This window comes from Lissotriton vulgaris, unplaced genomic scaffold (genome assembly GCF_964263255.1).
Source record: "Lissotriton vulgaris unplaced genomic scaffold, aLisVul1.2 SCAFFOLD_506, whole genome shotgun sequence".
Taxonomy (NCBI): Eukaryota; Metazoa; Chordata; class Amphibia; order Caudata; family Salamandridae; genus Lissotriton; species Lissotriton vulgaris.
Window position 1 is genome coordinate 957684 of NW_028254249.1, and position 26561 is coordinate 984244.

The following is a 26561-nucleotide window of genomic DNA, read 5'->3' on the forward strand; positions in this document are numbered from 1 at the left end:
AAGCAATTTATCTATGTAGAAACAGGTAAACGCCTGCTTCCACACCCTACGCACGCTCCATATGATCTTCAGGTGGCTCCCAATCAACACCAGAAGGACCACCACTTAAGCCCTCATAACCAGCAGACTGGACTACGGTAACGATCTTTGTGCCAGAATCCCGTCAGACCTCTTGAAGAGACTACATACAATGCAAAAGGCAGTGGCAAGACTCATCATTGTCCTCCCCAGACAGACTCACATCACCCGCATGTCAAGAAGCTACACTGGCTTCTGATCCAAAAGAGATGCCAGTTCAACATGCTGGACCACAGATACAAAGCCCTGCATGATGAAGGACCAGCCTACATCAATAAATGAATGACCTTCCACCAACCAACCAGACACCACCCCCGGATCCACCGATCCAACAACAGAGGATGTTCCTTCTGTCACCTGGAGGCCAAAACCTGTCAGAACCTTCCTTTGCACCTCAGTAATGCTGCATCGCTCTGAGAGTTCAGAAAAGGACTCAAGATATGGCTGTTCAAATTAACGGAGCACCACGATGCAGCTAGCAACTCTAGTGCTGTGAGACCCTCATGTGTGATTTGCCGCTCTTTACAAATCCTGATAGATTGATGCTGCCGGAAATTGAACTCACAAAAAACGGAGATTCTCTTTTTTGCACCAAGTCCTTCCTGGAGGCTAGTCTTTGGTGGCCCCCTGGGTGGCCCCGTATCAGTCTGAGTTCGCTATGGTCCCACATGGGGTCCCTCAGGGGTCTGCGATTAGCCCGATCCTTTTTAATGTTTATATGCAGCCCCTGATGGCCATCATCAAGGCTCACGGCATTAGCGTGATCAACTATGCGGATGACACGCAGCTGATGATTTCCCTGGATGGTGCCCATGCAGAATCTCTTGAGACCTTCCACACCTGCATAATGAAAATGGCAACCTGGCTAAAAAGAAATTCACTACAGTTTAACAGCAGCAAAACTGAGATAATGCAATGCAAAGTGGGAAGAATAGCCAGAAACCTGCCTGTTGGCTTTTGGCCTCTAGACTCATGTGAGCCACTGGCACCAGTAAAAACAGTGCGAAATCTGGGGGTCAGTCTCAATGACAACCTGAGTCTGGAGACCAACATCAACAGACAGGTGAGTAGCTGCTTCGCCTTAATGCGGGGCCTTCGAAAGCTGCTGCCTTTACTTCCAGCACACACCAGAGCAACCGTGGTCAGAAGTACCATCCTCAGCCGCCTGGATTACTGCAACGCTCTGTTACTGGAATCTCCTGCCTATCTGATTTCCAGACTCCAGAGCATCCAGGCGGCAGCTGCAAAGATGGTGCTTTCTCGAGGACGTCGGTCCTCCACCTCCCTTGCTCTAGCTGAGTTGCACTGGCTGCCCGTTCATCAGAGGATCCGGTTCAAATCCCTGTGCACCGTCTTCAAGGCAGCGTATGGTTTGGGTCCTAAGCCCCTTCAGGCCAAATTCAAGTGGTATGAACCCACACGGACCCTCCGCTCCTCATCCACTAACCTCCTCAGTGTACCCAGGATTAGGAAAGCTACTCATGGTGGCAGAGCTTTTAGCATAGCTGCAGCTCATCTCTGGAATAGCCTTCCCTTGGCAATTAGGAAAACCAACGAACTGTTGCTTTTTCGCAAAAGGATAAAGACTTGGCTTTTCCCCAAAATCACACTTCCCTAGAGCTGTTCCACTCACTTGTCCCTTTGATGTTCAGTTTTTTCTAGTTGCACTTTTTTCAGCGCCAGGATGCCCGTAGGGTTGCAGCGCGCTTTAGAAATGACATAAATAAATAAATAAAATAAAATGCTGCTCCCCCCGCACTGATGGCCAGAAACCTGGGGGTAAAATTTGACGCAAATCTCACTTTTGAGCTCCAAAGTAAGTCCCTGTCCGCTACATGTTTTGCCACCCTCAGCTCTTCTAGAAGGATTCTCCAACTCATTCCGGTGGACTCTCGTAGCAAAATCATCCATGCCCTGGTTACAGCCTAACCGTATTACGCTAACAGTTTATATTTGGATCTGCCAGCTTTTTCAATCCAATGGCTTCAAATAATACAGACCTCTGCCGCACGCCTTATCATAAAGATCCCCCGTGCTCGCCAGTGTCTCATCACCTCTGTCATCTCCACTGGCTACCTGTCAACAAGAGGGTCCTGTTTGAGGCACTCACTTTTGTCTTCAGAGCCTTCATTCATAAATGTTCTCTATATTTGAGGAGAAGACTCAAGCAATATCATTTTTTAGACTTGAGGCCTGATTTAGATCTGGGTAGATTTACTACTCCATCACAGTGGTGACAATATCCCATCCACAGAAATATAAATCCCATAGGACATAACTGAATTTATATTTCGGTGGATGGGATACCCGCTACCGTTGTGACAGAGTAACCCATCCGCTGAGATCTAAATCAGGCCCTAAATCTGAAAACCCTACTCTTCAATACCTGTCAATTGGGTGTGTAGACTGATAGTTCCTTCCAGTATTTTGAGCTTGCCGCTAGCTCTCGAACACCTCCCAGGAGGTAGATGTGCACTCTATAAATACCCTGAATTGAATTCTATGTCTGCTCCGGCTGCCGTCTTGGTCAGGCCCCTTCCCCCAATGATCAAAAATAGTTAACGTTCAACTGATTCCTTCTTATATTGTGAATTGATCTATATTTTGGCAACATAGGAGGTATCACAAGAATAATTTACACATTTCCTTTTTTAAAATATTTGACAAGATATTTTTCTCTTCCAGATTGACGGGACCGCAGTCACCTTACCAGCCCAGCTCAATTCCTTAGGACGTATGTCCATGGTTGGACAAATGATAACAGTGGACACAGCCTTCTCGGTCAGAATTCAGTTTGGAGCCAGTACTTTAGTTGTTCGTGTTGGACATGAGTATCAGAACCTATTACAAGGGCTGTGTGGAAACTATAATCACGATCAGAGTGATGACAAACTTATGCCCAACGGAATCATAGCACAGAGTGATGCAGAGTTTGGGAATTCCTGGAAAGCCAACATTAATGTCCAAGGGTAAGGAGCAATGAGTTACCTTGACCAAAGAAAAGTTAAGGCAGGCAATCTCTAAGAAACAAAGATGGGACTTTGCCTTCCAAAATATGGTGATGCTATGAGGTTTCCTAATAGGCCATACATCTTGTTTCCTTTTGTTATGGTAGTGCAGCTTAAGATGCTTTTTTCATGTGAAAAGCAAATATCTTTTTCAGGCTTGGGCTAGAGAAATCTTTTGTAGTTAGGGGACTGAAATGTTATAAATACATTTGCAAATAGCAAAACTTCGCAAATTTGCGAAATCTGGAAACACACAGTCGCCTACACCTAATATGTTTTGCTTTAGAATAGATTTGTTTCATGAGAATTCCCATGCAAGTGAGCTTCACATATTTTCCTCCGGCAAAGGTTAATTTTCACTTGATTTTTTATTCACAAAAGAAAAAACCTCGTTTGGTAGATATTTTTTTTAACAAATCACAAATTAGGCTAAAGTACACTTCCTACAACTTTACACACCTCTTTGCAGTGTATTGCTGCCACTGCGATGGAAAAGATAGTGTACAATATGAGTCTCTGTTTCTTCTCTTGATATGGTCTTCAAGCATCTTCTGATTTGTGTATTTTTTCCTCCAGGTGTCAGGATGAAGATAGAATTGATGAATCGTGTCCAGATCTTGCAGCCATTGAGAGCCAATGTAGCATTATTTCAGACCCTTGGGGACCTTTTGCGGAATGCCACTGGCACGCGGATCCAAAGGCGCACTACCATTCTTGTGTGTACGACCTGTGCATGTACGGTTCGACTAAGGATATGCTGTGTGCTGCCTCTTACGCCTATGAGGTGAATTGCCGCGCCTATGGTGTAAAAGTACCTGATTGGAAAACCGAGATGAAATGCTGTAAGTGTCTGATTACTATACATTGCAGTTTTGAAGAGTTGGAGATTGATGGTGGCCATGTAGCAACTTTTTGTTCATTACATGGCCGCTTGTTGTAGAACAGGGCTAGATAGATTAAGGCCATGAACGTCCTAAACTATTCCCAGATTATTTTGGACTGTCTCGCATTATCTATGTTTTTTTTTATTAAAATGATAGAATAGGAACTTTAAATGCACTCAGAATATTTCAGCATTCTAGCATTGGCATTATTAGTATAGAGGAGAATATAGAGTATGCTCTATTCTTTCTTTTCATATATATTTACACAATTAACTTTTTCCTGAATCTCTGGCAATATTTGACCCTGTGATTACCTTTGAAACAGTAAAACCTATATTAAGAAGTGAAAGGTGATCACTAAGTTTAATGAGCAGAAAGAAGTTATTTTTGAAGACGTGCCCAGACAATCTCATATTTTAACATAGCTTCAAAGGCTTTCATATTTTAGCAGCCTCAACGTGTACATTTGTAGCCATTTTGGAAAGGTAAGAGAAGGACTTGGGACCCTTCAAAAAGTCATTATCATGCTCCACTTGTTTGACAGAATGAGCAGGTTCATGTGTTTTCTGTGCACCCAGTATTAATATATGAAATATCAAAGCAACATTTGATAATGATCATAATATCTTCACTAGCAGAGCACTGATGTACCTTTATAGTTTCTCTCTTTAGGAGACAGGGTCAGTGACTACCAAAAAGATCCAATGATAAACTAGTGGGAGGAATTCTGGGGGTGAATTGTCAGTGTTATCCCAGTTTTCGCCTATAGGGTTTCTACACACAAATATCCTGATTTCTCTGCTTCCATCCACAGCATTAACACAAACTGCAGTAATCACAACAGTCTCTACACAAGATAAGTTACAGGTCAAGGTATTAGTGTAAAACCCAGAACTGGTCAAGCAGCAGTGACAATTCTTGACTGGGTAAGGCACAAGCAAAACCCAAAATAACCTGTGATCATCCTCTGGTAGACTAGCGCAGAGCACTCAGGCTTAGTTTGAGGCAGTGTGTAAAATAGTTATGAAACACTTCAAACCTTAAAATAGTGAAAACACGACACAAAAAAGATCCTGCTCCAGGGAAAAAAAGATAACTTAATTAAAAAAATAAAACAAGACCAGAATGACAAAGATCCAATAAGTAGATCATGAGTTATGAATTTTTGAAGAATAAACTGTAAAACAGTGTTTCACAGCCAAAAGTGCCAACCGTGGATATACCGTCATGCCGGACAAGAAGAAAGTAAAAAGTTCAGGCTGACCATGTTGGAGCGCGGGCTGGCTAGAAAGACCCAGTTAGGTCCTCTCAACCAAAGTAACTTAAATCCGGGTTGCGGAACGATGCATAGGTTCCAAACCATGCAGTAGAGGGGATGTGTCTGTTTTCTCCACGTAACAGGTGCGATGCGTTGGTTCCGAGATGCTGTGAGACTGCAGTGTGAGTTCCCGACGCGACGACATTGAGGGCTCAGTTGTCGGGGCTTGTGATGTGAAGGCCGGTGTCAAGGATGCGTTGGGCAGTTGAGGTGATGCGTCAGTTCCAATGAGTGCAGGGGTTGTAATACAGAGTTTTGGCATTTTCGTTGAGGCTGCCATCGGTGTGAAAGTGAAGGCCTTGTGCAGAGAAACGCACAGCATTGTTGGTTCAGAAGGCAATGAGCTGGTTTTGAGATATGAGGTATATTGGCGATGCAAATCTGGTTGCACTGGTTCTGACCCACTCAGTAGAGGTTATGCATCTATTTTCTCCATACAACAGTAACAAAGCGTTTATTCGACTTCCACTGCAGTGGATGTGTTGGTTCCACTTGATCAATCCACTTAGACCCACTTCCAAGAGTCCAGGACTGGGGTGGCACCACCTAGCAGGACAGACACACAGATGGCATAGTCCAGGTGCAAAAGCATTGTGGTTGGAAGTCTGCTATAGTAGCCCTGAGACTTCAGATCAGGAGGCCAGCCAACTAGCCCTTGGAGTCACTCTGGATTTTAGTCTTGAGATATTCAGGTCCAGTCCTTCTCACTCCCAGGCTAGAGGGCAACAGGTACAGGTCAGCACAGCAAAGCAGGAGGCCAGCAAAGAGCAGTCCATTAGAGTTGCAAGCCATCAGCAGCACAACAGTTCTTCTACCAGGCAGAGTATCTACAGGTCCAGAAGGGTACTGCATTGGTAGTGTCTGAGGTCCAGTTCTTATACCCAGTGCAGCTTTTGAAGTGGGGCGACTTCAAAGATATGCCTTTGTAGTGTACACATGTCATGTCCCTCCTGCTGTGGCTCCAGACTCACTACAGGGGGTTATTCAGCTCATTGTGTGTGGACAGGACACAACCTATTCAGGTGTAAGTGAGGCCGTGTCCAGCTCCTCCCTCCCTTCCTGCCCAGGATGGCCCAGCAGTACACAGATGGCCCATCAACTCACATCTAAGCTCCCTTTGTGTATGGCTGTCTAAGCAGAACACACAAAGCTGTCCCCTACGCCATATAAGTGAGCAGAGTCAGGCAGAAGGCACCAAATGGCTAAGGCAAGAAAATGCCAACCTTTCTACAAGTGGCATTTTCGGGATTTCGACATCAAACTCGAAAAGTCTACCTCTCCATTTTGTGAAATACATTTATAAAGCTGTAATAAGGTAATCCCAGTGTTAACCTATGGGAGAAATAAGCTTTGCAGTGGTGAAAAACAGGACATATAAAACTGAAAAGTACATGTCCAACTCTTTACAATTACACTGCACCCTGCCCTTGGGGCTGCCTAAGGCCTGTGTTTGTGGTGATCGATATATGTTCAACAATCCTTAACAACTCATCCACAGAAACTGGTAAACATCAGGGGTATCAGGTAAAAATGCCGAACAGTCACAGTGATAACCAGTTCTAACAGTGGATTTCATCGGAAGTGACACTGAGCCACCATAACAGCATACAGCCGGAGTCACTCCCAGACACAACAATATTATATATTTATAGTGACACACAGGAGCCTGTCAAACAATACCTGATAGCCTCAGCTGCACCCAGCCACTGTGATAGCATAGAGCCACATTGACATCCAGCTAAACCAACCTGACAGTCAAAACTACACCCATCCGCAACAATAGCATGCAGCCACATTCACGTCTGGCTACAGTAATAGGATGCATACCACAGAGATACCCAGCAACAACAATGGCAAACTATCCACAGTGCCCCCCATCCACAACAATGGCATACAGCCACAGTGACACCCCTCCACAACAATAGCATATAGTTTCAGAGATACCCGCCCACAACATTAATATCCCACCACACTGACACCCGGTCACATCTATAGCATATTGATGGAGTAATTCCCAGTCACAATAAATACCAAACAGCCACAGTGACACTAGCAACAACAATGCCAAAGTGTCACAGTGACACCCAGCCACAAAAATGGCATAGAAACCCATTGGCACCCTGTCACAGCAATGGCATAGAGCTATCAGGACACTCACCACAGCAATTACATAATGTTATATGTTATGTTATAATAGATTTATACAGAGCACAAATACTCGAGTGTCCTGGCGCGCAACATCCACAACAACATTCAAATAAAACAATGGCGTACCACAACAGTGATACCCTGTAGCAGAATGTCATACAGCCACAGTGACACCCAGTCTCAGTGGTCATTGGCAACATTGAGAGAGTATTCTCTTCACACATGACCAGAGCCTCATGCAGACCACCTGACACTCATCTAATGTTACATTCTTCCCAAGTAGTCAAAAAAAATATGATACCTTTTAAGGGAACACATGTCAGTCTGTTAAGCAATTAAGACTACTACCCAGCTAAGACTACATATTTCAAATGACATAAAGGCGGTAACACAGATATTAATAATGTAACAGCCCAAACTCAAACTATCCACTGTGCTTGTAACTTTCAGATTTTAATCTGGTCTGCGAAGGCAGTAAGAGCTTCTTGTCCTTCTCGAGATCATTTCTGAGAGCCAACGGGATCCCAGCTGAAACTCTTCATCTGGCGGATCCCAGTTGTCTTGGGACACTAGTGGATGATCGAATCTTCTTCCCCTTTGGCAATATATCGAAGAGCTGTGGAAGCCAAGTGAAGGTAAATTAATCAACAAGCTCAAATTTGCTCAAATGTATTAGGAATGTTTTGACAATCAAAGATTATAATAGGATCAACAATGAATAGCTCAGCTGTAAAAATGTTGTGCTTATTGTAGAAAATGTTTCGGGATTGTCATAATCAAGAAGAATTTCAAACACCTCTCGATTTTAGTGATGCATATTTCAGTACTGGGATAACTAAAATGCAATCCAATCCTGAAAATCCTAATCTACACTAAGCTTTTCTTTTTGCAAACATCCACACTCCTTTCTGCCATTAGTTATAATTTGCAGCAACCATGCTTTTCTAGAATTACCCCACACCTCTGCACAAACTTGTTATTGGCTACACACACAATCACATACAATGGAACACACTCAAGCACAAGCACCAAGCCTTTGACAAAGGTCTTTTACCTTAACTGTTCCCTGGCCTTAAACGTTAATTGGGACACCCAGTGACCTCTGACCCTGATCAGGGCCGGTCGCTCCACGCACCGCACGGCCCCCCTCAGGTGTGCTCAACCTTTCACCGCTGCTGCCGCGAGTTCACCACTGCCCCCTGCTGATAAGTATTCCAGTGCTTAACTGTATTTGTGCCCTGTAATTTTTATCCTGTGCCTGCTATTTCTGATTGTGTTTTTATTCTGTGCCACTGCTTATTGACTGTGTTTTTGTCCTTCGCCGCCTGTCCTCTGGACTGTTTTTCCCGCTGTCCGCTCCCCCCCCCCCCGCTCCCCGCCGCTGCTCCTCTCCGGCCCGCCCCTTTTCTCTTCTGTACCCTCTCCCCTTCTCACTTGCCGCCCAGCTCCCGCCTCCCAGCTGCTCCTCCCTCCCTCTTGGATACTTAGTGAGTGACCGCGCGGTGGTGAGCAGTGACCTTTGACCCTGGTCAGGGCCGGTCGCTTCACGCACTGCACGGCTATTTCTGACTGTGTTTTTATTCTGTGCCACTGCTTATTGACTGTGTTTTTGTCCTTCGCCGCCCGTCCTCGGGACCGTTTTTCCCGCTCTTCGCTCCCCCCGATCCCCGCTTCCCGCCGCTGCTCCCCTGCGGCCCGCCCCTTTTCTCTTCTGTACCCTCTCCCCTTTCCACTTGCCGCCCTGCTCCCGCCTTCCAGCTGCTCCTCCCTCCCTCTTCGCCATTTATGGCCGAGTCCACGAGAACGCGCAGCGGTCACGCGCAGCGGTCACGCCGATTGCGCACCGAAGGCGCGCCAAAGGCAAGCCATTCTACGCCCATCCATGCCTGGACCACGCCCAGCGCCAGAATCCCTGGACCTCGCTGGACCCAGACCAACCGACTGAGATACGACACTGCCAACCTCACCGCTCTCAACTCGGAACGACCGCCCACCTGCTATCAAGCCACCCCCAAGCGCACCCACGGACCCTTCACTTGTCAAGCCTGCAGATTCACCTGCCTCCATAACCGACACGCGCCCACCAAACCCAGCAGCAACAACCACCTCAAGTGCATCCTCCTCAACACCCGCTCCGTACACAAGCACGCCATCCACCTCTGGGATCTCCTCGACACAACAACACCTGACATCGCCTTCCTCACGGAAACCTGGATGAACACCTCCTCAGCCCCCGACATCGCGATAGCCATCCTGGACGGCTACAAAATCACCCGGAGGGACCGCATCAACAAAACAGGAGGAGGAATCGCCATCATCTACAAGAACACCATCAACGTCACGACCAACACCAAAGACACCATACCCACCGCCGAACACCTACACTTCCAGATCCACACCGACCCCCAGACCACCCTCAGAGGAACACTCATCTACAGACCCCCGGGGCAACGCGCATAATTCAGCTAAACCATCACCGACCTCATCAGCCCGCACGCCCTAGCCTCACCAGACTACATCCTCCTCGGAGACCTGAACTTTCACCTAGAAAACAACAACGACAACACCACCACCACACTGCTCGACAACCTCGCCAGCCTCGGACTCAAGCAACTAGTGGACTCCCCCACTCACCTCGCCGGCCACACCCTTGTCGCCATCTTCTCAGCCAGCAATCTCATCACTTTCGACCACGCCACAGGACTGCACTGGACCGACCACAGCGGCGTACACTTCACATTCAAGAGGACCACATCTCACCACCACATGCATCGGATCCCCCTTAGACGATGGAGCAAAATCACCACGGACCAGCTTACCACATCACTGAGCCAGATCCCACCCGCCGACACCAACACACCCGATGCCAACATCGCAGCACTCAACCTCGGACACTGGATCACCAACTGCGCCGACGACCTCGCCCCACTAAAAAACACCCACAGCAAGACCACCACCAGAAAACCTTCATGGTTCACAGACGCCCTCAAAGCCGCAAAGAAATCCTGCCGCACCCTCGAAAAGACCTGGCGCAAGGAACGGACATCGGAGAACATGACAGCCCTCAAAACCGCCACCCCCGAATACCACCAGCAGATCCGGAACACCAAGAGGAATTCGCTCAAGGAACAACTAGACAACAACTCCCACAACAGCAAGGAACTCTTCAACATTATCAAAGAGTTTTCGAACCCTGACGCCAGCAAGAACAACATCACCCCTTCGCAAGACCTCTGCAACTCCCTCGCTACGTTCTTCCACCGCAAGATCACAGACATACACGACAGCTTCGGACCCCAATCTCCACCCCCGGACACCAGCCGAATGACCCCCACCACAACCATCAACTCCTGGACCCCCATCAGCAGTGAAGACACCATCCCCATCATGAACACCATCCACTCCGGCTCCCCCGCAGACCCGTGCCCTCATCACATCTTCAACAAAGCAGACACCACAATTGCACCCCACCTACGGAACGTCATTAACAGCTCCTTCATGTCAGTCACCTTCCCAGAAAGCTGGAAGCACGCTGAGATCAACGCCCTCCTGAAAAAACCCAGCGCAGACCCCAGGGACCTCAAGAGCTTCCGGCCCATCTTGCTTCTCCCCTTCCCGGCCAAAGTCATCGAGAAGACCGTCAATAAACAACTGACCGCCTTCCTTGAGGACAACAACCTGCTCGACCCCTCCCAGTCCGGATTTCGAGCAAATCACAGAACAGAGACCGCCCTCATCGCAGCCACTGACAACATCAGAACCTTGATGGACAACGGAGAAACAGCCACCCTCATCCTCCTGGACCTCTCTGCAGCCTTCGACACCATATGCCACCGCACCCTAGTACACCACCTCAACAGCACGAGCATCCAGGGGAAGGCTCTGGAATGGATCACCTCGTTCCTCACCGGCAGAACCCAAAGAGTCCGCCTCCCCCCCTTCCGATCCTTGGCAACCAAAATCATCTGCAGCGTACCCCAAGGATCCTCTCTCAGCCCAACACTCTTCAACATCTACATGAGCCCCCTCGCCACCATCGGTAGAAAACACAACATCAACATCATCTCCTACGCCGACGACACCCAGCTGATACTCTCCCTTACCAAGGACCCAGCCATCGCCAAATCTAACTTCCAGGAAGGAATGAAGGAGGTAGCTGACTGGATGAAGCACTGCCGCCTCAAACTCAACTCAGACAAGACTGAGGTCCTCATCTTCGGGCAATCCCCCTCAGCATGGGACAACTCCTGGTGGCCCTCGGCACTGGGCACCGCACCGACACCCACAGACCACGCACGCAACCTGGGTTTCATCCTGGACTCGTCGCTCACAATGACCAAAAAAGTCAACGCAATCTCTTCCTCATACTTCAACACCCTGCACATGCTCCGAAAGATCTTCCGATGGATACCCACCGAAACCAGAAGAACAGTCACCCAGGCCCTCGTCACCAGCCGACTGGACTACGGGAACGCCCTCTACCCTGGAACAACCACCAAACTCCAGAACCGTCTCCAGCAAATACAAAACGCCTGCGCACGACTCATCCTTAACATCCCCCGCCACAGCCACATCTCAACCCACCTGAGAGATCTCCACTGGCTCCCCATCAGCAAAAAGGATCACGTGCAGACTGCTCACCCACGCACACAAAGCACTCCACAACCTGGGCCCGGAATACCTCAACAGCCGACTCACGTTCTACACACCCGCCCGCCAGCTCCGCTCAGCCAACCTCGCTCTCGCCACCATCCCACGGATCCGCAGAACCACCACTGGAGGAACATTGTTCTCCTACCTGGCAGCAAAGACCTGGAATTCCCTCCCCATCCACCTACGACTGACCCAGGACCACCTCAGCTTCAGGAGGCACCTCAAGACCTGGCTCTTCGAGCAGTAGCAGCACCCCGCACCCCCAGCGCCTTGAGACCCTAACGGGTGAGTAGCGTGCTTTACAAATTCTATGATTGATTGATTGACTAATGCGGCGATTTCATAGTATATCCTCACTGGTAGTTGAAGTGGCATAGCTAGACCTTTTGACTCCTGTGGTGGTCGGGCGCTTGCCACGCCACTACGCCCATTGGTGAGAGCTGGGGCGGTGGCAGCGACGGTCCGTGAATTTGCCATCAGTAAGGGCTGCAGGTAGGGGGGCACCCTGCACCCAAAAAGTGTGCCGCCCAGGGTGGACTGTCCCCCCCTTGCTACGCCACCGGATACTAGAAATATGAATTACCTTTTGTTTATATGAATCAACGTTTTTATCTTTCAGGTCAATGATACTCATGCTGTCTATTCCAATGCAGTTGAAGGTCACTACATCCAACAACAAGGACCAATAATTATTCAAGATAAACAAATTCACATTGACTTCGCTTGTGCCTATCCACTCAACATCAGCTTGTCCTTCCTCTGGGCCATACACGTTATGCCAAGGTAAGTGTTTCTCCTTCTGTTACTAGGTACTGTTTGAGTGTAGTTTAGTTGGTGCTTCCAGCTACTGTATAAGCTTCCATGCTATTACTTGGCAACTGCATGGGAATATGTATAGCTTTATTGAAGATGAGGCATCAGATTTTTATCCTTATAATATTTCTAATGACAATACGCCTAGCAGTTCAGAAGTGGAAACGGATTCCTTGCAACTGAATTCTTCGCTATTATGCATGGCTGCCTTTGTTTGTTATGGTCCCTCTGGGGCATGCATCCTGTAAAAGATGCAACTCATTTCTTAAGATCCATTATATCTCAGCCATTTTCACAGATGAGCATCATTTATATTGTGTAAGCTCCTTTTTATTTTCCTCCTTAACACATGGACATAAGAAATCTTTGTGAATCAAGCCCTGATAGTTCTCTGATAAATCAGCCACTAAAGCTTCAAATGTTTGGGGAAAACAGACACAAACAATTTTTGCTCCTGTTTTATACTTCTTTGTACCACTGGTGTGAGTGACGGTTGTCTGTTGGTTGTGGACATGGTTTTCTTACTAACCTAATCTTTCCCTGCCAATATTGCATTGCCCTCTTTATTGATATATTGCTGTTTTTAACAGAGTGGTTAACATCACATTGCCAAATGGCGAAGGACACCTGGAGGCATCTCTCACTCTGTATAAAGATTCTAACTACAACCAGCTCATCTCAGTGTGCCCTGTGAACCTCACCCTCAACGAAAGGGTCTATGTTTCTATTGAGGGGACCGATGTTGATACCACTATGTGGGTGCTGCAGTTAAGATCCTGTTGGGCAACTCCATCCATTGACCCTGCCTCTACCACACGATGGGATCTTATCAGAAACGGGTACGTTTTCAGATTAGAAAGGATTTGGTCTTGCAAAAGTAATTTTTATCTAAATTTGTACTTCCTCTATTGGACACTATCATTTTCAAAGCATTTGTTGGGATGTTCTTTTAGTGTAGTTGAACCTATGGTATCCTATCCCTATCTTTCTCTTGTTATTTTGTTCCCATTGTCTCTCTGTTTATTTCTCTCACTCTCTTTCTTTCAATCTTCCAGTCTCACCCTCCTTGACCCGTCTCTCCATCTTTCTCTTCCTGTATCTCCCTGTCACTCTCTCTCAGTGGCCATTGCACACTCATTCGATTCCACCACATTGAGGCCCACATGCATCATTGCATCCGTTTGCGATTCCTAAATTGCGAAAATTAAGGAATCGCAATTTAGAAATCGCAAACGGCAATGCATGAAAAAATCGCATTTATTTTTGCGATTCGGTATTTTTCCTTTATTGCGATTCACAATTTGCGAATTGCAAGTAAGGAAAACCCTTCCCATTGATTCCTATGGGCCAAAAGGCCCATAGGAATGAATAGGAAGGCATTCACATTTTGCGAATTTCAAATTGCGATTCGCAAAATGTGAATGCAATTTCAAGGGTGCAGGGGGGTCCAAAGAACCCCTCCCTGCACCCCTGAAATGTAACTTTGATTCCAATTTACACACACACATGTGGGTACATGTGGGACGCTCAAGGGCAGCCATGCGCTTTATAAATCTCTTTTCATTTCATTTCATTCATTTCATTTCATTTCACATGCCCCAAGGGCATGTGTGTGTGTAAATTAAAACTTTAAAAAATGCAATTTGTGCATATTTGAACGTTTCCTGTAAATTAGCATAAAGTTCAACTTCATGCTAATTTACCACTTCCAAATTGCGAATTCGCAAATAAAAAATGATCATGCATTGCATTTAAGAAATCTGAAATTGCGATTTCTTAAATGCAATTGTAATTTTAGAAATCGCAACATGGTTGCGATTCCTAAAATTGCGAAATGCATGATGCATTCCAAATTAGTCAATTGCATTAGCAAACGACCGAAAATTGCGATTCGCACCGTTTGCGAATGCAATTGACGTTGATGCATGTGGGCATCATTCTTACTCAGCTTTTTTCTTACGGAGATGCAGTTGTGGGTATGTTTAATACGAGGACATGGTAGAACATAACAATTATGATGGATGCAGCTAATATGCACCTAAGTATGCTCCTTAAGTATTTACAGAGATTGTACCCTTATCACTATTATTTTGACAGCAATTGAACAGCACTCCTTCATCACAGCTACATAACAAGATGAAGACCAAACGGACAAAATGGACCTTGTTCTAGCTAAATATACAATTAATCTAATCGTGTGAATATGATTTTTCTAAAAGCGAGATCCAAAGTACATGAATATTACTAATTTTAGACCTTACCTGTCAGTGATTCAGATGTCCAACAGGTAAGTATCAATAACAATCAAATGAACGAATTAGATATTGACAGATATTGTCGAAGTGCTGATCATACTCACTTGTACCACACGATTACATTTCCCAATGTGCTCCTGACATACCAGCTTTTGGAATCTTTAAACAAATATAGAATCATATTGGACAACATTAATGTATTTGCATGATAAGAGTAAAAGGACATATCTAATAAATACTAGACAAATGTACAAGTTGTAAAGTCACACAGGGAAGAGATACAAATAGAAAAAATTGCAAATGTACAAGTTGTAAAGTCACTCAAAGCAGAGATACAAATGGATAAACTCTAAGAATCACATAGGAATGGTAGAGAGTACAAAGGTCTATTACATATACTAGTGGTTAGAGTTATCTCTATATACATATATATACAAATAGTAGATTTTCTCAGGATTCCATTTTACCAGCGATTCTGCTTGGACAAGTATATATCACATATTTACAGAGTGAAAAGAGAAATAAAAAAAATAAAAAATTAAGTAGAATTAAAATAAAAGGGGTAGAGAGCGGTATGTGGGGGAGATGAGTTGGAGGCTGAAATTGGTGAGAGGAGAGTGGGGGACCTGAGGGGGGGAAAGAGATAAGGCAGTCCAGCGTAAGAGAAATGTCTGAATGTCAGCAGGATGGAATCCAAGGGACCAAAGGAAAGGACAAGAATCAACAAAATGGCGGACCCGGGTCGTGGGCATCGATGGAAACCATCTTAACATGGCAAGATGCACCCAGGTCAAGAGCGACAACAGGAGAGGGTCCCAAAATGGCGGGCGCATATGAGTTCCAGTCCAAAAGTCATGAGGGCCAAGTCCAAAGAAAACCAGGGAACCGACCCAACAGAGGAAGAACAAGAGGCAAAAAGGAGCCAGTCAGTCAAAAGGAGGACCATCTTCAGTATTTGCACCTCCTTTCACCACTGCTGCACAGACATGATCCCTGATCTAAATGCTCCCATGCTCCTGTACTGGGCACCACAGTCCACCCGTGTCATTAGCTGGAGGGGTGTTAAAACAAGTCCCCAGGTCTCCACCCAGCTTTCATGCTCGACAAAAAGCTGATGTCCATCTTGGCTCTCCTAGGGGGGCATTTGTGGCTTTGTCATATGTAGGGGGTGAGCGCTGTAATTAAAATCCTCTCCCGGTCATGTAACCTGTCCCGCCCGTACGCTGTGGCCACTGGCTCTCATCCACACACTGCAGTCGGGCCACACAGGTGGATGAAGGCTGCAGATCCGGTGATCACGGGCTGCCCCATCTGCGGGCGCCCGCCGGGCAAGATGAAAGGGCAGCAGCGGGCCCGCTCCTGATGTCGCGGCCCCCGCATTGCTAAATCATAACGTGGGTCGGTTTCACCGCGGCCACCCCACTTCTACCTCCATTTCACCTCGGGCGCCATCTTGAGGTGTTATCGCCAGGTGTGGATATTGCCGATATAACGGCAGAGCAGCCGCTTGAAGTATCGGCGGCCCCAGTGGCAGAAGCTCCAGATCATCCGATTTTGGCATTTGGCCCTTACAGATAATTTAGTGGGGCTTGAAGGGCCGCGTTAGAATGTTGTGCGCGGGGTTTACACGGAGCTGTCCCCTTTATGTACATGCAGCTTGACATACTGATGGATGTGATTTATATTATTCTTCCTCTCTGGATCCAGATATTACTTCTAGTTGCAGGGAGTAACGCATCTGGAGGCAAATTATTTAGTACAAGGGCATAGTGTGCAAGAAGCTGATAACATTTAAACTGGTAAAGATAGTAGAGCCACGTGTCCTTGAGTAGAATTTGGTTATGTGCAGTTTGTGTTGTGGATCACCATAAGTCAATTATTTCTTTTGTTTGAATCAGGTGTCCGATCAGCATCAATTGGTCAGTGAGTTTGGAAGGGCAGGATCTCCCTACCATCAAGAGATTCTCCTTCAGTGCATTCAAATTTATGGTTGATTCAAACATGATCTACGTTCACTGCGAGGTCAACCTCTGTGACATTCAGACATCTGTGTGCTCCACGGTGAGTAAAACTGAAGCACCCAGGACATTGACTTCCATTTGTTCAAAAATAGGCAAACTGCCTTTGTACTTTGTTTTCCTGATTGCTCGTTGTAATGAATGTGGCGTTTACTCATCAGTGGAGATCCTGTGGGTTGTGCTGGTCCATACGTCAAGTTAGTACGCCTGCACCTGGACACTCTCATTCCTTCAGAATTTGTTAGTGTGGAAAGAACAAACATGTATTTTATTTGTTTGGTAGTAAGATATAGAGCACCTCCCCCATCATTTTAATTAGTCTCTTGGTGGTGCATAGCAGACTAGGGTCAACATATTAGCTCACCAGCTTACATAGTAGAAACTTCCGAGCCAGTCCCACAGAGATGGAAACTCGGGTAGAAAAAACATTATGTACGTTGGTCTGGTATTTGCATATTGCACACTGTTCTATTTATTAGAACATTAGATTAGATATTTGTATTCACTTACTGAACCTGTCCAAGTCGGAGTTGAGATCCTTTGCAGTACAGATTTTGGAGATGTAGCATTAAAGCATGTAAAACATTTTGATACGTATCAAGCTTCAAAATATTTATTTGAAAATGAACAGGTGTCAGGAAAGTATAGGAGAGAAGACTTCCTGGACTGGTGTGAGCAACGTGTAAGGGCATTAGTTTACTTCCCACCCTATACTTGTGCCCCAGGTATCGATAAATCTATCCCTGTATGAACGCCTCTATCTCTTTAGGTACAGTATCAAAGACCATGACCGAGAGTTTGGTGCTCTGGTAGAGACATTACGCCAGTGGATTTTCTTTCATAATTAGTTATATTCTTGTGCTTAACAAGGTTATTCTGAGGTTACTGGTAACTAAAATAATTGACCAACATTAATTAGTCATGGACAAGCACTCGGCAAAATCGGGTAAAATATGCAATTAGTCATGGAAAGCAAATGACACATCATTTAGTTTATAACTTTCAACGGTTACAATAACATTAGCCATAACATATGTTCAAATCATAAATATGTTGTAATACCAGGACAAGCTGACATGTTTTCTCATTACCTTTTCAAGTATATTCTCCTAACATGCCAACCATTGAGATATTAGTAACAGAAAATATTATTGACTTTGAGCCAGTCTTACTCATCTTTCTGTATGTGCGTATGTATTGAAATTATTAATGTTCGAATCTAACTAATTATGCAAATGTTCTGACCAGTAAAATGGGATGGAAGAGAGTGGTTAATTTCTTCTTTGTTGAATTTGAGGGGGTGATAAACGTGGGGATGCCATCAGTTACAGGTGAGATAGTCTTTTAAAGGATGCTTCTTACGTGTTTTCCTGAACATCAGTACAACATGTGCAAGGGTGGTGTTTGAAGGCATATTCTTAACCTTAGGATCACATGGTTGCAGAAGTCTAGCCTTCAGGAATTTTTCTGATTTGTACTGCTCCGCTTTTGCTCACGTCTACTCTGGCGATGTACTGATGTTGCAATGGCCTTTAGGATGTCCCATTAGTTATGCAAGGCAATTATACTGCATAGTATTATATGATTGAATGAAATATACTTCAATAACTTCAGTTGGCTCTCCTCTGAAATAATCAGTGAAAGATGATATCCGTAATACTGTAAAAGACACCATCCACGGCAGCGTTGGCTTCGCCTACTAGGAAGCAAGTCCTTCTGCTTGGGGATGGACATCATTCTAAACCAACTCGTCTAATGAGTGGTGTATACTAATGGTTGAAGAAGCACTTTCAAACTTCTTGTTCCATTGCATTCACTAAGTTTATTAATCAAGGAACTGTGCATAGCTCATACCTGTTTTGTCTTCCAGTGGACTATTTCCAGATCAACTTGCCATTTCAATTTAGATCTCTTTGTCTACTGTGAGGGAAATTCTACAGTTCTGACCTTCTTCCTCATTGTCACTCCACAATGGAATATATCCTGGTCGATAATCCCCTGATATGGGTTTGTGTCAGTTGAGAATATGATAGGGGTTGAGGAGTTTCTCTTGTTCCGAATCTCTAGTTCTGAAACTGAAATGAGAACATAGCCGTTAAAATTCCTGCTGCAAGACGAAGCGTGCAGGTTAAATATTTTGTGATGAATGACCTTATGTGACAATATAAGTACCTCTTCAAACACTTCATATACAGTTTATCACTGCCTCGAAGTGCAGTTATGAGGGTGTACAATTTTCTAATTTGTGGAGTGATACATGATGTGAAGTTGAGCGCAGTCTCTTCACAAATTCCCTCTCTATTTCAATGTAAGGAGCAGTAACAAAACATGAAAGAGAAGAGCATTTGTAGAGTGCATATCCCCCCAAATAGTGCCAATATATTAGAAGCAGATGCATCCTGTCACCCATTTCTGAAAGGTTCTCAAAGGACATGTTTGCAGGCTGGCATGAATAGACATGTTACACCATGACTAGTGACTTGGCTTGGCACGTTGTAGAAAGTGTTCTTTATAGGCTTACATTTAGTGACATATATCACAGAGTACAGGGTACTTCTGACGAGGCAGTTTCCCTTTTAGCTAGTTCGGCCGATATTTTAATTGCCTGCATTATCAGTGTATAAAAGGGGAAATGTATGTTTTTTGAAAATGATAACTTAGGTGAAAGCACCGTTTTGTTTGCCATGCCTTAGATACATGGTCTTTAAAGTGATGTTCTCTTTTATTCCTTCAGATGTGCTCATCCAGGTCCGCACGAGCAGTGCATGCAAGCCCAGTAGTGCAAGGATCACTTCTATCTAGTGGGCCTTTTGTTTATGAAACAGAACAAGTGTCAGATACACATGGTAAGGCGTTCATCTTAAAACCTCAGTCTACGTCCTGTTTTGCTAAGCACTCCAGGCAGCTCCTCTTTTTTCACATCTCATGTTACTGATAAGATAACTTGTATGGGTGTGTGATACATGGAAAAGGCGACTTGAAAATAGCTACCTACACTAAGAAATAAAGTAATTGAATTGTAGATGAAGTTATTTAACTGTCTATCCATATATATATATACGATTTTTGAACCACAGTGGGTTCCGCTGTTCAAATGCCTCAATTAAATCAATTTGTTGCCCCCATTTGAACAGCGGAACCCACTGTGGTTCAAAAATCGTAAGTGACTCTGTTGATGGACTACAAGTCCCAGCATGTTCATGACGCACTGCGCAAAGCCCACTGGGGGTATTAAAATGATGCACGCTGCGAGGAAAAACTTCCAGAGTCTTGCTGCTGTTTTCCTGCCAATCTCTCATGATTAAGAGGCGGAAAGCCTCGAAACGCGTTGGGACCTTTCTAATGGTTTGAAAGATGCTGCCTGTCTTTGCATTAAAAATAAACGGAAACGTTTTCCCCTGAAGTCGTGTTCGCTCTCAATGCTCTTGGGCACTTTGGATTTAATTGACTTGCACGGCGGCCCTGCCGTGGAGAGCTGAACCATCCCTTCAATTGCGGGAGGCTGGAGTCGGAACTGTGCCAATTTCATCAGCACTTCGGAGGAGCTCCAATATGAACGGGCACCATCTTCGAAGCCCACTGGGGGCAACAAATTGATTTAATTGAGGCATTTGAACAGCGGAACCCACTGTGGTTCAAAAATCGTAAGTGACTCTGTTGATGGACTACAAGTCCCAGCATGTTCATGACGCACTGCGCAAAGCCCACTGGGGGTATTAAAATGATGCACGCTGCGAGGAAAAACTTCCAGAGTCTTGCTGCTGTTTTCCTGCCAATCTCTCATGATTAAGAGGCGGAAAGCCTCGAAACGCGTTGGGACCTTTCTAATGGTTTGAAAGATGCTGCCTGTCTTTGCATTAAAAATAAACGGAAACGTTTTCCCCTGAAGTCGTGTTCGCTCTCAATGCTCTTGGGCACTTTGGATTTAATTGACTTGCACGGCGGCCCTGCCGTGGAGAGCTGAACCATCCCTTCAATTGCGGGAGGCTGGAGTCAGAACTGTGCCAATTTCATCAGCACTTCGGAGGAGCTCCAATATGAACGGGCACCATCTTCGAAGCCCACTGGGGGCAACAAATTGATTTAATTGAGGCATTTGAACAGCGGAACCCACTGTGGTTCAAAAATCGTAAGTGACTCTGTTGATGGACTACAAGTCCCAGCATGTTCATGACGCACTGCGCAAAGCCCACTGGGGGTATTAAAATGATGCACGCTGCGAGGAAAAACTTCCAGAGTCTTGCTGCTGTTTTCCTGCCAATCTCTCATGATTAAGAGGCGGAAAGCCTCGAAACGCGTTGGGACCTTTCTAATGGTTTGAAAGATGCTGCCTGTCTTTGCATTAAAAATAAACGGAAACGTTTTCCCCTGAAGTCGTGTTCGCTCTCAATGCTCTTGGGCACTTTGGATTTAATTGACTTGCACGGCGTGATCAAGCAACAGTGAGTTGCGAAACGCGTTGGTGTTGTGCGATGTATGCTGCTTTCTGAAAATAAATCGTGACAAATTGGGAAACATATCCTGTTTTGAGTGCTGATTTACGCTATCGGCTGATAGCTTTTGGAGATTACATGAAAGCGGGGCTCTGCTTTGTAGTCGGCACCGATGACAAGAGCGCCATTGGACTACGAGTTTGGAGCCAAACCTGTGAATATATATATATATATATATATATATATATATATATATATATTATATATATATTCACTGAAAAAACCATAGGTTTCACACCAGTTATAGTTAGGAATTATCCTTATGACAGAGTGACAGACCTCCTTTCACTGTAAAGTAACCCTTGAAACATATATTCAAAAATAGAAACTAACATTTTCAAAAAAAAGTGGTGATACCCATACCAGTTACAACAACCAATTCAGTAATACCACCATCTATATACACATCCACTCATTCACCAACAGTTCTACATAGTCACTCATACATATATTCACTCATCATATGTAGTGAAACACCTATACATCCTATCACACACCGACAGTCATCCAAAAGTTACTCACACACATAATCACACATGCAAATAAACTATTGAGCATCCAATAATTAGCATATACAGCTATACACACACTACCACCTTACTTCTAAGGAAAGTTACACATACTCACTCTCTTAAACAATCACTTATAGAATCACATACTTATTTAAACAGGAACTCTTACAATCTCTCACTCTCACATATATTCACTTTTATACATCAATACTCACATATTCTAGATTAAAACATATGTCGTTACTGATAAAGACAATAGTGAGACAGTGATTCACTCACTAACACACACATATACACACTCATCCACCCATTCAGTCCTGCACATATGCTGTCTTCAAAACACATACAAACAATGAGTCAGTAACAAACCCATGCAGCCACTTATACACAAAGTGAAACACTGATACATACATTTCAATATTTAAACATTACTCGCTAATATATGTATTCACTAAGATACACTTAATAAGCCAGTTAACCTATCAATTTTTTTAAAAAAAAACATCCAATTAGATACTTATTTAAACATTTATTCTTCCATCGACCTTTACATATACATATATAAAACATATTTATTGATCAGAAAGACATACATTCACTGGATGGTGTCATCAGTGATGTAATGAGTGATGTCACTGACCATGTCATGAGTGATGTAATATGTGACGTCATCAGCAGTGCATTACACGCGCAAGTTATAGTGAGTCCAACTAACTATAACGTGGAATTTCAATGGTTTTATGTCAGTAAAATTTCCAGCTAACTATAACTGGTGTGAAACCTATGGTTTTTTCAGTAAATTTAATAGGTTTTTTAAATGCTAATTCCTAACTATAACTGGTGTGAAACCTATGGTTTTTTTCAGTGAATTTCATAGGTTTTTTAAATGCTAATTCTTTTCTATATCAAGTTTCTAACCTATGTTTTTTTTTTTACAATTTGCTGTTTTGTGTAAGTATTCATTTTTAAGTTTTTTTTTTTTTAATCATTTTTTCCTGGGGCGCTCTGGGTGCGCGCTCCGGTAAGCTCTCCGGAAAGCGCACCCAGAGCGCTACTTTCGTTCGTGAAAAAAATATGAATGAAAAGTTAATAATAACGCAAAACATTTCGTACCATACAAATAAAAGCAGTTTTTTTTAAATAAGGAAAAGAAAATAATTTTGCATTTCCATGAAACTATCAAAACTTCACTTCGGCGCGCAGCGTAAGCGCCCTCAGAAAGCGCCTACGTTCGCGCCGCGTATGCGACCCGGAAGCGCCTACGTTCGCGCCGCATGTGCGCACCCGGAAGCGCCTACGTACGCGCCGCGTATGCGCCCCCGGAAGCACTCCGGTGCGCGCAGCGTCAGCGCGTCAAGTCATGTGACCTTAAAATAACACTTTTCATTGGTTGCTAACAGTTTTTTTTACATAGAATGAAATCCCCACCCATTTCTTCACTTCTTCTTTCACTTTTGTGACTGAAAGACCTGTTTTTTGCTCCTGGATCTTTCTTCTTTTACCATGGCTGCCAGGGAATCCAGCAGTGATGAAGAACCTGATTTCATCAATGAAGAGCCTCCTACCCCAAAGGTGAAGGAACATTTTATTTGGAAATTTTTTAAGATTCCAGCAGACCAGAAGAAGGTGAATGCTCCAAAAGTGGAGTGCAGGATCTGCAAACAGGTCCTGTCACGGGGTGACCCCAAAAAAAAATACTCATTTGGGAACTTCACGATGATCCAGCATGTGGAGAGGAGGCACCCCCAGAATTTTGCCCGGGAAAGTGTCAGGGCTCTGGCACAAGAGATTCCCAGTGATGGGGCCTCTACATTGACCGGAGGAGCAACTTCTTCTGGGAGGGGGCAATCGCAGGAGCTGGTGCCAAACATTCAACCTGCTTTTAACCATGGTGTCCTGAGATGCAGATACTGCAATCAACTCCTCACCTATGGGGAGCAAAGTGTCCAGCTCATGGTTCGAGCATTGGAGAACCATCACTGCCCTTCCCACCCCTAATTTTTTTTGGTTTTTTTGCTCCTGTTGAGCAGTTTCCATTCCCTGTTTTTGTTCCTGTTTAGAAAAAAGAAGAAAACAAAAAGTTCTTTTCAGAACTACCTCCAATTCTCATCAAAGAGCTATATTCTTAAAAAAATGAAAAAGAGTAAGTGAAATAGAGTGCATTGATAATGGAAAGAAAAATGAGTAAGAAAGAACAGAAAGGTATGAGAGGAGAAAGGAAGTGAAGTAGGAGGACTGAAAGAAGGTGAGTGTTAGGAAAGAAAGTAAGGAGAAGAAGAGTGAATATGGGGAATGTTGATATTCAAAGAAAATGGTGAAAAGGAACAGGGGTGAGGAAGGGTAAGAAAAGATGCATTGCTGGAGTTGAAGGCAGAAGGCCTCATTTATGAAGTCATGCGTCACTTTAACGCCACCAAAGCGTCACTTTTTGTGACGCATCAGTCCAATAAAAAATGAACCTTATTTATTCATATTTACAAAGTGGCGCATCTAGGTAAATGCGTCACTTTGTAAACCACTGCGCCACATTATTCCTACGTCAGGTGTAATGTATGCAAAAGGGACGTATTGACACAAGAAAGGGTCGTAGAGGTGACGCAGTGAAATCTATGACATATCACTGCGTCACTTTTATGATGCTGTTACTTCCAAATATTACGCCTGTTTCACAGCAGGCGTGCAGGCCCTTTCACATGAGGCTTGGCCCCATGTGAAAGGATGCATTGCTGGAGTAGCTTCATTTTTATGACACACTCCAGCAATACTTCACTTTTGCGCTTACAGATACGTCTGAAATACTGACGTATCTGTAAGAACTTCCAACATAATGCGTCATAAATTTAATATGACGCATGAGTAGAAGACTGAAGGACTCATTTATGAGGCCATGCATCACTTTCACGCCACCGAAACGTCACTTTTTGTGACGCACCAGTGCTGTAAAAAATGCACCTTATTCAGTCATATTTACAAAGTGACGCATCTAGGTAGTTGCGTTACTTTGTAAGCCCCTGCGCCACATTATTCCTACGTCAGGTGTAATGTATGCAAAAGGGACGTATTGACGCAAGAAAGGGTTGTAGAGGTGACACAGCGAATAAACTGGGGGCCTCATTTATGAAAAGTGACACATCGCTGCGTAAAAACAGCAATGCGTCACTTTTCTGTGCGCACTCCTTACGCCATTCCTGATACGCATATTTAATGTATGACGAATCATGTCGCAAGGAGTTACAGATACGTCAGTTTCGTGAGCGCAAAAGTGACGCATTGCTGGAGCGTGTCACAAAAGTGACGCATCTCCAGTAATGCATCCTTTCACATGGGGAAAGCCCCATGTGAAAGGTCTTGCGTCAGTCTTACGCCTGCTGTGAGGCAGGCGCAAGATTTTGACGCAACAGCGTCCTAAAAGTGACGCAGTGAAATCTCATAGATTACACTGCGTCACTATTATGAGGCTTTTTGCGGTGGAACGCCCCCTCTGCATACATTATACCTGACGCAGGTATAATGTGGCGCAGGGTTTTAAAAAGTAACCCATCTACCTAGATGCATCACTTTTTAAATATAGCGCAACGAGGCACATTTTTTACACCGCTGGTGCGTCACAAAAAGTGACGCACAGGCGGCGCAAAACTGTTGCAAGGCCTTCATAAATAAGGCCCTGGATTTTCCCCATGCTTCGCTCCCCGGTGCGCTCCCCGGTGCGCGTACCGGGCGCTCCCCCCGCGCAAATCGATTTTTTTTTTAAATGCCCCGCGGGACCCTATTTTAGCCCCACATCAAACCTAGGGGGTCAGGGAGGGGTCTACCCTGCCCCCTTATGGTCATTTCCCCCTTTTTTTTATGTCACCTCTTGTGTCTCGATCCTACCGAGACACAAGATGGCGGCCGCACCGGACTGTTTAGAATGTTTACAGACACCCGTGAGCCAATCAGCTTTCCGTGCGCAAATCGCGTAGCACGCCCGGTGCACTCCCCGGTGCGCGTACCGGGGCGCGCCTATAGATATATATATTTTTTTAACCTAATTTACTCAAAATCCACTAGAGCACATATCTTGAGACATAGCAAAGGCACATCGGGCTACCAGTCCCTACAATTTTGCCAAGTTTGGTGTAAATCCATTCAGCCGTTCGGGCTAAAAGTGAGGTCGACCGCCCTATGGAAATTAACATGGGGAAAACGCGTTTTGGGATCCCCCTCTTGACGCATCCCCCCCAAACTTTCAGGGAAGGACCAGAGCTCAACGAGGCCATTTTGAGGAAATTTTCAGGCAGATTCGTCAACCGGCGCCAAAGTTATTCCAAATAGAATTTTGAGTTTTAACATTGAAAAAAATCCTAACTATAACTACCTACTGGCGACCGCCAGTAGGTAA

At 44.8% G+C, this 26561-nt stretch overlaps 1 protein-coding gene across 1 annotated transcript in view; it reads left to right on the forward strand.

Moving 5' to 3' along the window:
* LOC147659614 (alpha-tectorin-like) overlaps positions 1-26561 on the forward strand; it is a 107486-nt gene that overhangs the window by 42558 nt on the left and 38367 nt on the right. The window contains exons 5-11 of the mRNA XM_086951604.1: positions 2764-3047; positions 3663-3928; positions 7887-8071; positions 12709-12872; positions 13493-13741; positions 17056-17218; positions 19910-20021. Of these exons, the coding sequence (XP_086807730.1) occupies positions 2764-3047; positions 3663-3928; positions 7887-8071; positions 12709-12872; positions 13493-13741; positions 17056-17218; positions 19910-20021 (1423 nt within the window). The remainder of the gene's footprint in view (positions 1-2763; positions 3048-3662; positions 3929-7886; positions 8072-12708; positions 12873-13492; positions 13742-17055; positions 17219-19909; positions 20022-26561) is intronic.